General features: G+C 51.1%; 1 protein-coding gene across 1 annotated transcript; it reads left to right on the plus strand.

The window, feature by feature from the left end:
* The first annotated feature begins 295 nt into the window (after nucleotides 1-295).
* LOC136507561 (uncharacterized) lies at nucleotides 296-11846 on the plus strand. The gene is made up of 2 exons (XM_066502245.1): nucleotides 296-650; nucleotides 11761-11846. Exons 1-2 carry the CDS (start codon nucleotides 296-298, stop codon nucleotides 11844-11846), a joined length of 441 nt encoding a protein of 146 aa, XP_066358342.1.
* Nucleotides 11847-13330: the final 1484 nt, after the last annotated feature.

The following is a 13330-nucleotide window of genomic DNA, read 5'->3' on the forward strand; positions in this document are numbered from 1 at the left end:
TCATGAAGCGGTTCTTGTCTGGAGGCTCTAGCAAGGGGGAGCACGGGAAGGACCCTGACCCGACCGCGGACGACGTCGAGGGGAAGGACATCTACTTTTCGACGCTAGATGGCTGCCTCATGATCTTTAGGGGGTCAGTAGCCTATGACTCCAAGCGTCGTTAGAAGCTCATGCGCTACGAGGTCTATACGACTGAGCCGGCCACACCTACCTTCCTCCGATGGTCGGAGTCCGCCATAACCTTTGATCAGACTGACCACCCAGAGAGCATCCCACAGCTGGGTGAAATCCACTCATGGTCAACTCGATCATCATCACAAAGTGGCTCTCCAAGGTACTGATGGACGGAGGCAGCGGCCTCAACATCATGTACGTCGAGACGCTCGACTCCATGGGCATTGACCGATCGCTCATCCGGCCGACCAGAGTGCCTTTCCACGGCATCGTGCCTGGAAAGCAGGCCGTGCCACTTGGGCATATCGATCTGTTCATCACCTTTGAGGATCTATCCAATTATAGGATGGAGACCCTTACCTTCGAGGTGGTTGGGTTCCATGGAACCTACCACGCCATCCTAGGACGACCATGCTATGTGAAGTTCATGGCCGTCCCCAACTACACCTACCTAAAGCCAAAGATGCTGAGCCCAGGTAGGATCATCACAATCGGCACCTCCTTCTAGCATGCCTACAAGTGCGAGGTCGAGTGCTATGATCACGCCGCGGCAATCGTCGCCTCCAAGGAGCCTGCGGCCATCAGGAATGAGGTCACCGAAGAAGCACCTGACCCCAAGCGGTCAACCGAGTCTTTTGAGCCGGCGGAGGGTGCTAAGGAGGTTCTCATAGACCCTAGCAGCTCCAAGAGCAAGGTGGTGCGCATTAGCACCGCGCTTTCCTCTGAATAAGAAAGCGCGCTCATCGACTTCCTCTGTGTCAACAAAGACATCTTTGCATGGAAACCCTGAGGGAAGTCATTGAGCATACCTTGAAGATCAAGCCAGGCTCCAAGCCGATGAAACAACGCTAGCATCGCTTCAATGACAGAAAGCACAGGGCCATCGGTGAGGAGATCGCAAAGCTTTTGGCAGCCGGGTTCATCAAGGAAGTGTACCACCCCGAGTGGTTAGCAAATCCCATTCTTGTATGAAAAAAGAGTGGGAAATGGAGGATGTGTGTTGACTATATGGGTCTCAAAAAAGCGTGCCCAAAGGATCTGTTCCCTTTGCCATGCATAGACCAAGTAGTCAACTCCACCTCAGGGTGCAAAACCCTTTGCTTCCTTGATGCGTACTCCAGGTACCATTAGATCACGATGAAAGAGTTCGACCAGCTCGTGATGTCTTTCATCACCCCATTCGAATCATTCTGCTATGTCACAATGCTATTTGGTCTGAAGAACACTGGGGCTACGTATCAGCATTGTATGCTCAAGTGTTTCGGCAACCTCGTTGGGCGAACCATTGAGGCCTACGTAGACGACATCGTGGTCAAGTCCAAACACGCTGACCAAGTCATAGCTAACCTTGAGAAAACCTTCACCAAACTCCGAGCAAACAGCATTAAGCTCAACCCTAAGAAATGTGTTTTCGGGGTCCCGAGGGATATGCTACTAGGTTTTATCGTCTCCGAGCGTGGCATCGAGTCCAACCCAGAGAAGATCTCGGCCATCACAAGGATGGGCCTGATTCAGAACATAAAGGGGGTACATCGAGTTATAGGGTGCCTCGCCGCACTTAGCCGCTTTATCTCGTGCCTCAGCGAATGAGGTCTCCCCCTTTATTGGCTTCTGAAGAAGGTCGATCGCTTCGAATGGATGCTCGAGGCCCAGGAGGCGCTTGACATGGTCAAGCAGCTCCTAACGAAGGCTCTAATCTTGGTCCCTCTGACCGACAGAGAGCCACTTCTGCTCTACATTATAGCCACCATGCAGGTGGTCAGCGCCACCTTGGTGGTGGAGCCAGAAGAAGAGGGGCACACCCTCAAAGTACAGCGCCCATGAACTTCATTAGCAAAGTGTTGTCCGATTCCAAGACCCGCTACCCCCAAATCTAGAAACTCCTATATGCCGTCCTCATCGCCAAGAGGAAGTTGCGCCGCTACTTTGAGTCACATCCAGTGATGGTCATGACATCCTTCCCCCTTGGCGAGGTCATCCAAAACTAGGATGCCACGGGAAGGATTGTGAAGTGGGCGCTCGAGCTGATAGGTCAAGGCATTGCGTATGCCTCCCAGACGGCCATCAAGTCCCAAGTGCTGTCTGATTTCATTGCAGAGTGGACCGAGGTCCAAATGCCACCAGCAGTCATCAACCAAGAGTACTAGACGATGTACTTTGATGGATCACTGATGAAGAAAGGCGCCGACGTAGGGCTAGTCTTTGTTTCGCCTCTCGGAGTACGCATGAGGTACATGGTTCGCATCCATTTTCCCTCCTCCAACAATGTGGCCGAATACGAGGCACTCATCAATGGTTTGTGCATCGCCATCGAGCTTAATATCCGATGCCTCAATGTCTAGGGTGACTCCAAGCTAGTCATTGACCAAGTCATGAAGGAGTCAAGCTACCACAACGCCAAGATGGCTGCATACTGCTGAGAAAGTCCACTAGCTAGAGGACAAGTTTGATGGCCTCGAGGTCAACCACATCTCAAGGCGTCTCAATGAGGCGGCCGATGTGCTAGCGAAAATAGCGTCCGGCTGAGAGCCAGTGCCGTCCAGTGTCTTAGCTAGCGATCAGCACCAGCCCTCGGTCCACTATGAGGAGCCAGAACAAGTCAGTGGTGGACCCTCTACCCTTGGCTTAGGGGCTCACCAACTATCGGCTCCATTCGACCCTAAAGTCATAGAGCTCGATGAGGATCCAGCGACAGAGCCTGACCCTCTGGTCGACTAGAAGACACCTTACCTTGACTACCTCCTCTATGAGGCGTTGCCGATGGACAAGACGGAAGCTCGACGACTCGCACATTGCGCTAAGTCCTTTGTCCTTATTGAGGGCAAACTCTACAAATGAAGCCACACTGAGATCCTGTAGTGCTGCATCCCTATCGAATAGGGGAAGTGGCTATTGAGCGACATCCATGATGGGGTCTAGGGTCACCATGCCGTGTCGAGGACACTGGTCAAAAACACATTCTGTCAAGGCTTCTACTGGTTGACCATAGTAGCCGACGCCAAAAAGATTGTGTGCACCTGCAAAGGGTGTAAGTACTATGCTAGGTAGACCCACTTGCCAGCCCAAGCACTCTAGACGATCTCCATCATGTGGTCGTTCATGGTCTGGGGGCTCGATCTAGTCGAACCTCTCAAAAGAGCGCTTGGGGGCTATACCCACTTGCTTGTCACCATAGACAAGTTTACAAAGTGGATAGAGGCCCAACCAATCTCCATGATCAAGTCCGAGCAGGCCGTGCTATTTTTCCTTGACACCATCCATCGCTTTGGAGTACTGAACTCCATTATCACGGACAATGGCACGTAGTTCACCGGGAAAAAGTTCCTCCAATTCTGTGACGAATATCACATCCGCATCGACCGGGCCACCATAGCGCACCCCCACATGAACGGGTAGGTTGAGCACACAAACGGCATGGTCCTATAGGGCCTCATGCCTAGGATCTTCAATTGGTTGAACAAATTTAGTGCACGATGGGTTATAGAGCTTCCCACGGTGCTCTGGAGCCTAAGGATGACCCCTAGCCAGGCCACCAGCTACACACCATTCTTCATGGTCTATGGTTTCGAGGCTATCCTCTCGACCGACCTCAACTATGGAGCATTGAGGGTCAGGGCATATGATGAACAGGGAGCCAAGGCATCCCTCAAGGATGCCATGGATCAGCTATATGAAGTGTGTGACATCGCCCTCCTCTGCTCAGCCAAGTACCAGCAGGCATTACGCTGGTACCATAGCCGTCGAGTGCGGAGTTGGGCCTTCACCATTGGAGACCTAGTGCTTCACCTCGTCTAGAGCAACAAGAACTGTCATAAGCTCTCTCCACCATGGGAGGGGTCGCACGTTGTCACGGAGATGCTCCAACCGGGCGCCTACAAGCTCAAGACCATCAACGGTGAAGTCTTCATCAATGCTTAGAACATCGAGCAGCTACATCGCTTTTACCCTTAATAAACGCACACTCTCTCTTATTAGTTTCATCAACGAACTCTGTGATATTTAGTGACACCCGACCCTAGCAACGACAGGGGGTCAGGCCTCACTCAGGGGCTAATAAGAGTGTACCTATCCGGTAGACATTCTCTATGCCCGGCCCTCTCTTATGTTAAGACCCAGAAGCAAGGTTTGTGGAAACAAACCCTGAGTATAACTGGCCAGACTGCGAGACACCTACGCCCTCGATGGCTATGGCATCTTTGGTCACTAGCATGATCAGAATTTTTCTCTGCACGCTGAGCTTTTTGGCCTTAGCTACGGCAAGAGTCAGTGCACGTCTAAGAGTATATCCACCTAGCAAACATTTCTCTATGTCTGACCTCGTCTCACGTTAAGACCTAGGAGCTAGGGTTGCGGGAACAAACTCTGAGTGTAACTGGTCGAACTATAAGAAACCTATGCCCTAGCGGCTATGGTGCCTTTGCTCACCAACATGATCAGAGTCCGTTAACCCGCACCCCAAGCTTCATGGCCTCAATGACGAAAAGGGTCAGAATGCACTAACCTTTTATACAAAAAGGGGAGAAAGGCTAAAAAGCTATTTGGCCATAACGAGATTTAAGAGCTTGTCCATTTATTACAAGTTTGCCACTAGGCTTATCTGCCTAACTAAATTCTTGGATGGGATGTTCTCACACTCCATCTCTATAGGTACGTACAGTCCCAAGCGGATCATACAAGTCGACCGGATAGTTTGGCCGCTGCTGAGGGATAGGTTGGGAGCAGCAGAATGCCCTACGAGGGTTATGATGACCCCATCACGAATGACAAACCTAGATTCTACTCAAACATATCTGGTAAGAACTCTCCAGACCCATCACTCATGCCATCAAGGTAAGCCCTATGCCAGCGGGTCACCCAAGTCGATCGAACAATTCGGGCCGTTGTCGAGAGACAGGTCACCCTTACTTTAACGCACATTTATTTTGCTATCGAGCCTTTGACCCCAGCAATGACAAGGGGTCAAGCCTCCCTTGGGGGCTGGTAGGAATGTCTATTCAGTAGACACTCTTTATGCTCGACCCCTCCTCACGTTAGAAAACTAGAGGCAAGGTATGCAGAGACAAACACTGAGTAAAACTGGTTAGACCACAAGAAACCTATGCCCTAGAAGCTATGGTGTTATTTGCTCACTAGCATGATCAGAGTTTTTGTCCCCGTATCCCAAGCTTTAGCCTCCACCTTCCCCTGAAGGATTTGGAGAGGCCCACCTATGAAGTCTCCATCGAGGAGAGGGCAGCTGGTCGCTCGAGGCTGATCGAACAGCTTGGGTCATGACTAAGATACAGGAAAAGGGCAATGGGATACCTCATGCAGGTTACACCAACTTCGTCATGAATGATGGACCTAGACCCCACACAGACATATCCGATAAGAGCTCCCTGAACCCATCACTCAAGCTGTTGAGGTAACTTTACCAACCCCCACTTTTCTTTTCTAGTGCATGAACTTTCATTCATTCATCCATTCATTCATTCATACATTCATTCATTCATTCATTCATTCATTCATTCATCCATTCATCATACATTCATCCCATACATCCAAGCATTGCATATGCAATTGCTGCATGACAATGCTTCGCATCGCGCCATGAAGCGGTAGTCGTCTCATTCGACTTGAGCGGCAACCGACCGAGGTTTGAAGGCCAGCCCACGAGGGGTCAAGGCCACCTCGCGTCAAATAGACCTAGGGAAGAAAAACTTAGCTGAGCCCTAGTAGCCTTTCCCGACCCCACTTAGAAGCGGGCAGGGACATCTAGACCTTTCTCGTTCGATCCTAACCTTGAGCCAAGCCCATAGAATCTCCATCGAGGAGAGGCTAGTGGGCCACCTGAGTTGCTCCAAAGTGACATGGGCATCTACCAGGAGGTAGGTTATGGAGCAGTGAAATGCCATGTGAGAGCTATGTTGACACCGTCAGCGGATGACGGACCCGGATTCCACTCGGACGTGCCCGTTAGCGAGCGCACCGAGTGTGGCACATGAGCCATCAAGGCAAGTGTCGTTAGCTTAGCCCCTCTAGTTGCAAAAACCAAGGATGGGGTGACGCATGAAATGTATCCAACCCCTAATAACCCCCACGAGGCTCGGGGGCTCGAGTCGCCCGACCTGAAATTGGGAGACCAGGGTTCGAAGGCCAGCCTGCTAAGGGCCCAAGGCCACCTTGCATCGAACAGAGCTAGGGGAGAAAATGTAGATGAGCCCTAGGAGCCTTCGCCCAACCCGCTTAGAGGTGGACGGGGTCATCTCGACCTTCTCGTTCGATCCTAACCTTGAGCCACGCCTGTAGAATCTCCATCAAGGAGAGGTTAGTAGACCACCTGAGATGCTCTCCGAAGCGGCATGGGCATCTGCCGAGAGGCGAGTTAAGGAGCAGTGGAATGCCACATGAGGGCTATGCTGACCCCATCATAAATGACAAACCCATATTCCACTCGAACATGCCCGTTAGCGAGCTCACCGAGCATGTCACTCGAGCCATCGAGGCATGTGACGTTAGCTCAACCCCTCCTGTTACGGAAACCATAGACGGGGCGATGACCACAAAGATGAGTTGACCCTCAACCGGACCCCTGCTATGCGTGAGGGCTTGTGGAAAGATTGGACTCGCAAGGAGACCGAATGCATAGTCATAGAACAATGGCTCAGATCCTAGGGAGGGGGTACGCACGAAAACAAGAAATGCTTTCTCTTGCTAATTTCACTATCCTCTCCTTGATCTTTAGTGACACCCAACCCCAGCAACGGCAAGTGGTCAGGCCTCACTCGAGGGCTGATAAGGGTATATATACACCCTTTTTGAAACAGTCGCCGTGCTTGACCTCTTCCTCATGTTAAACCTAGTGGCAATTACTGCAGAAACGAACAACTGAGCAAGGCTGGTCAGACTGTGAGAGGCCTATGCCTTGGCAGCTATGGCATCTTTGCTCACTAGCAAGATCAGAGTTTCTATCCTATACCTCTAGCCCTATGGTCTTAACAAACAGAAGGGTCAAAATGCATTAACCCCTTTTCACACATAAAAAAGGAAAAAAACAAATTCAATCAAACGAAACGAAATGACGAGTTTGTTTTTACGATACACAAGGGTCGACACTTGTCCGCTGATTACAATAATGATCATCTGACCTATCTAACTAACTGGCCCCTCTGGGGGAGAACTATGTCTTCTATCCTGTCTGCTAGGTCCTATGAAAGGGGAGCCACCGCCGCTTCCATCTCCTCTAGATCATGGACTTCATAGCTAGGCGCAAAGCCGTGGCTCATCGCCTCCAGGTCCATGCTATCCCCGTAATGAGAATGAACAATCACGAAGGATTGATTCACCCCAGCGCGAAGGGCATTCCTCTTGAGCTGGCGCACCAGAGCTATGATCTCAACAGCACAGGCCGCGAGCGAGCTGGTCCCCTCCGACCGCACCACCTCAAGGTCATCATAGACCACTCCGAGGGCAATGCTTAAGATACCGAGCTCATCGCTCTCCACCTAAAGATTCCACCTCGCTTCAGCGAGGTTCATGGCCAGCCCAGCTAAAACACTCTCGGCCTCCAGCTTATGGGACATCGCCATTCCAAGCTCGGCCTAGAGGGAGCCAACCTTCTGCTGTGCATCATCACGCTCTTGGTAGGCCTGGTCCTACTCTTGGAGGGCCTGGTCACACTCCTCGTGAGCCGCGCCATGTTTTGTGTGGAGCCTCTCCAAGGTTTGGAGTAGCTCATTGCGCTCCTTGCGCAACCGGGCAACCACCGCGGCATCTAGGCTCACCCTCTTATCTAGGGCTATGAGCTTCTCCTCGGCTCCCAGCTTTAGCTCGCTCTCCTTCTCAACCTCGGCCAGAAGGTTGAGGATCTACTGGTGAGTCTCGGTGTCCTTTTGGAGCAGCTCGTCCCTCTCCTTCCTGACCTTGGTGGCCTCCTCATCATCCCTTTATGACCTCACCGATAGGGCCTCGAACGCCCTCTTGGCCTCGTTAGCATGCCGACGGTCCTCGGCCACCTATGACCAAAGATGGCTCGCCTCCATAGCAAGGGGAGTTAGCTCAGCCACCTTATGCTGGGCGCCAACAAGCTAAGCCATCACCTCCCCATGCAGTCGTGCCTCCTCGACGAGGCGGTCCTAGGTTTCCCTCTGCTCATGAAGGAACCGTGACTTTCCTCGGCCACGACCGATGAGGGACTAAAAGAAGACGATGGTCAGAATACAAAAATATATGGAGAAAGGAAAGGGTGAGAAGCAAGGTCAAGCAAATACCCCACCAACGGGAACGACAACGTCGGCCAAGGCACCTCGGGCATGGTCTAGGGCTTCGAGTATGGACATGACTCCCACATCGAGGCTTTCCCGCTCCATGCTCTTGGTGGCATCATCGAGGGTGAAGAGCATCGACACCAGGTCCTGTGGATCTGTCCACCGGAGCAGGGGCTCACCCCATGTAGGTAGGTCACCACCCACCGACGTCAAGGCTAGAGATGACTCCCCACTAGCTCCAAGCGCCGCTGAGCCCTCTCGCCACAACGTTTCCGCCGAGACGCCCCTCCGGTGGCAAAAGGGGTCAGCGGTACAGGCGCCAACCTCTCTCCTAGCACCACGACATCCAGAGACCCCTCGGCCATGTCCCCCTCTATCCAGCCCACTCTAGACTCCGTCGCCTGGGCTGCCGATGGCGCGGGTCATGCCGGTACCTTAGGCGCCACCACGATAGCGCTCGGCTGTGACCCGCCTATCACAACCGCCGCCACCTCCACCTACATTGGTGGGGTCATGATTGGCTACATCACACCCACCACGGTTGGCGCCATGAGCACGGTCGGTAGTGTAACACCCTCAGTGTTACATTGTACGGTTTTGTTAAAACATCGCATGAGCATCACACTTATGTGCATATGTGTATAACATGAATTATAAATCAATGTTCGACACTTGAAACATTTATGCAAAACAAGAAATCAATGTTACATTTCATGTCACATAATATGGTTTAGTAGTCTAACCGAATTTTTATCAAACAAAAGTGTTATAGAACGTTTATGCGAACCTTGATAGAGTTGGTAGTACGTGCTTCATAGGCAGCAATGAAATAGGTGCGGTCGAGGACAAGGATAGCTAGCTAGTACATTCAGTAGGTCGGAATTGGGATTCGACGCGAAATCGTTCGAATCGGTGTCATTCCGCGTAAGTTTTAAAAGGGGTCGATGAAGCCGCTTTTGGCAATTTTTGTAGGGCGATTGGCTTAGAAAGTAGCACGATGTCATGACTTCGGTTGGTAGCTTGACGTACTCTCTTGAGAATCGCACAACTGGTTTGGCGTTTGGAGCATCGAGTACAAGTTTTTAAGCTGCTTTAAAATGCGTGCACATCACGTGGGTTAGCTCTGGGCGTGGTCACCACCCTCGGCTTGGCCTAGCACCGCTGCTGCCTTGCCAGCACGCACTGCCACGCTGGCCGCGTTTCACTACCGTGCTGGTGCACATGCACAACCCTTGTGCTGTGTGCCAAGGCCGCCTACCACCACGCGCTAACCGTGGCCACCGCCACTACTCGGCTTGGCACTGCTGCTGGCTCGCCCAGCGCGCGTGCACTAAAGTGCCAGTCGCATCCTTACTACCACCATGATTGCACCTCACGCACGGAGTCCTAGCGCTACTGCCTCGGCTACCGACTGTCACTCGCTGACGCGCGTGGGTCACAACACCATGGCTGACGCGCTGCGTCTGGGACGCCGACCGAGCCCTACCGACCATGTCCTACCCTGCTTTGGCCGGGAGTGCACTAGGTCCCACGCTACATGCCACACATCACCACGCCGGCACTGCTTCCGTTGACTCATCATGGCGGCACATGTGTGAGGCGACCGCCTACTCCCCATCACCTCGGTGTCACTTTGTACTATGTTTCCCTTGTCTGGCGCTGCCCGCTACGACGCCATGCCGAGCCTCGTCGGCTTGCAGCCGTGGTCATGCTGACAGCCACCTAGAGCACGTCCCGCTGTCCCCTAGTGTTGTACATGCTTGTTTGTTGCGTTGACATCCACAGTCGGGCCGAGCCAAGCCATGCCAAAGCTCCCCTGCCTTCGCTGTCACCATGGCCGGCGGGACCCCCTTTCCTTCAATTCATCGTGACCGCAGCGCTATGCTCCAATTCGTCGCACCCTTAGCTTCGCTAGGTAGTTGGCCATGCCACCGTCCCCACCTTGCTGAGTGTACCGTTGCACAGAGCCACAATTTATAATTGCCGCCCTACCGGGTCCATAAGACCGGATGGACGCACACCATCGGCAGGTCAGCCATTCCGAGCACCTAGTAGCGATTCATTGCGCCATCAGCCTAGTCATACCGTCCTAAGCACCCTGCGCACCTCAGTCGTAGCTTCACAGTAGGCTAGCCATCACCGATGTGGCCATGCCATCGACGGGCGCCGTCACATCATCGGTGCGCACACGACCAACTCAGATCAGGCCTTCTCCGGCTAGACCGACACCTCATGGTTCTCCGTGGGTAGTGCCTCGAGCTCGCTAGCTATTTGGTTTACTCTGTTTTCGCTATAGCTCACGGGAACGCACCTGCCATCGTAGGTCAAGGACCACCACTAGGGAGGGAGCCCGGGATGACACCCCTGTTCGCCATATCGCTTCCAGCCGTTGTACGTTGTCGTGGAGGTAATCATCGGTCCCTTAGCTAGGCCTTGGAGACCTGGGTGACGCCGGCGTGGCCGCTCGGTGCTCGCGCCGTCGCGCCAGTGCATGCATGGTGTCGAGGGATGTCACCGCGGTAAAGAAGAAGAAGGGGGAGGGCGTATCTATAAAAACATAGGGTTGAGAAATAGTGCCTTAGAGCTCGCTGTAAATACCGAGTAGATCAGGGGCGTTTTTGCATGTTTATGTCAAGCACGAGTCTCTTCCATCGTGGGCCGTTGGCCGGCTAGGCTATGCCCCCACGTGGGTCGTGCTTTGCTGGCGCGCGCGCCGCGCCGTGGTGGGCCGAACCGCGCGTGTTGGGCCACGAGCTAGGATTTGGTTTCTTAATTTCCAGTGAGTTTATTAATGCTTATTCAATTTAGTTTTCAAGCTAAACTTTATGAATTTGTGGTAAATTGTGTAGTGGTCCAAATATAGTGAGACTAATTTTGTTAGGTTCATAAAAATACCATCTACCTGCTAGTACAGTTGGATTGCAGTTAGGTGTGATGAGTAATGGGTCATAAATTCAAAACTAGAGAGCTAATATTAGGTAGGTTAATACTTGTAGGAATATTTGTGGATAATTGGTGATAGATATAGACACAAAAATTTTACAGTAGGTTCACTAGGATATTATGTACTTGCTGTGAATTTTGTAGTCTTAGAACGAGTTGCTAAATAAAGTAGCTATTACCCTTGCTTTATCGTATATAGCGTAAATCGGTGTTAGGAGTACAAATAACCGTAGTTGTTATAATAATAGTGAATGTCATACCTCAACTTATCGGTAACGATAGATAGTTTAGCACCATGGTCGGTAGCACTAGCTTAGTAGGTAAATCGATGTACTGTTATTTTAAAAGTTGTTGTTGTTATGTTCCTAAACATTGCATCATTATTTTATGCATGTAGATTACGAACTAGTAGACTTCGTGCTCGTCGGCGAGCCGGAGTACGACGGGGTGATCGAGGAGTACGAGGAGGAGATCCTCTTGTAGGAGGGAGCCTAGGAGGCTGTTGGTGCTGACGCTGCTGACCCGGCGCCTGCCCAAGGCAAGCCCCAGTGCATAACCCCTATTTTTAATTATCACTGAATATATATATGATGTGCATTTATGTTACAGGTATTTTATGAAAACTACATGCATAAATATATCTACCCATGAGTCCTACTAGTACAGGTCGAGTAGCTGCTATGCTCAGGATATTGGTAGTGTGAGTAACCTGCCGTTACTCACAAATAGGTAATAAAATATGATCACTCATGATAAAATGGTGACCGGGCAGGGACATGGATTGGGTACTGGTAGGTGTAAGGGGCTGTGTCCTGCGGCCAACAGGGCATGACTTGGTTACAATTTTTCCCTGTCCGTGTCAATTAAGGACCGGTCATTGCATATGACTCTAGGCAAGTCACAGATTATTGTCCCGAGCGCATACTTGGGTATGGGCACATGGGAAGACTTGTTGCTCTCTTGTCGTGGATCCGGCTCTTTCCAGACCGACTGATAGGAGGCAAAGATGGTGGAGGTCCTTGCACCACACTGAGTCCGGGACTCAGGAAGTGGGGGCTTGGAGTCCAAGTTTGGACGGGGACCTAGACACCCAGGATTGGAGAGTGATGGGTTAGTCCTGCTTGTGCCTGGGGTACAAGCGGGGCGTGTGTTTTTGGGGCACCCAGCTGGGCACATTAATTCGTGAATTACTAGGAAATCTGATACGGCTTGTCTGCGGTTTAGCACCGTAGTAAGAACTGAAAGTTGAAAGGAGAAGAAATAGAACTAATTGCTCAACTCTTGCTTGAAAGTAGAACATGTGCTTATATAGATTGGCTAGATGATAACTTAACACGGCTAATAAGAAGACATGAATAAGGACTCACTATTAGTGTTGCTTTCTGCTAAAGAAAACCAGCAAACCATAAAGCTTATCATATTCCTTGGAGTCAGGAAATTATTCCCACTAGTCGGATAAGTCTTGTGAGTACATTGTGTACTCAGGGTTTATTTATCCCTATTGTAGGTGATGCATGAGAAGTACCTTGTGTGGAGGATTCTTCTGGTGGGCTCAGACGGATCCTTGTCCCTATCGCTAGATGTATATTTTTAAATTTCGCTGTTTATTATTCCGCACTCTGGTATTTGGTATTGTAATAATGTACTTTTTAAGAACTCTGATGTATGAAATAGATTTGTGTTGTAACTCATTCCCATTATTGGATCCTTGGGAAAAATGTGGATCTTTCGGGTTCTCCCTTGGGGTGTACCCGACGGATACTGTCTGATGTAGCAGGCTTTCGGGGTGCTTAGTGTTTGGTGGAAGACAAGCGCCTTCGTAAGTGTGCTATTTCGGGCAGTTCTGCCACAGTTAGTACCAGAGCCAATATTGGTCACGAGTTTCATCACTCTTTTCCAAAAACTAAAAATTTGACCAACAAAAGTTTTGTGAAAAGTAGGATGCGATTAAGTTAAGTTATATAAGT

Source organism: Miscanthus floridulus, chromosome 15, assembly GCF_019320115.1.
Source record: "Miscanthus floridulus cultivar M001 chromosome 15, ASM1932011v1, whole genome shotgun sequence".
In the NCBI taxonomy this organism is placed as follows: domain Eukaryota; kingdom Viridiplantae; phylum Streptophyta; class Magnoliopsida; order Poales; family Poaceae; genus Miscanthus; species Miscanthus floridulus.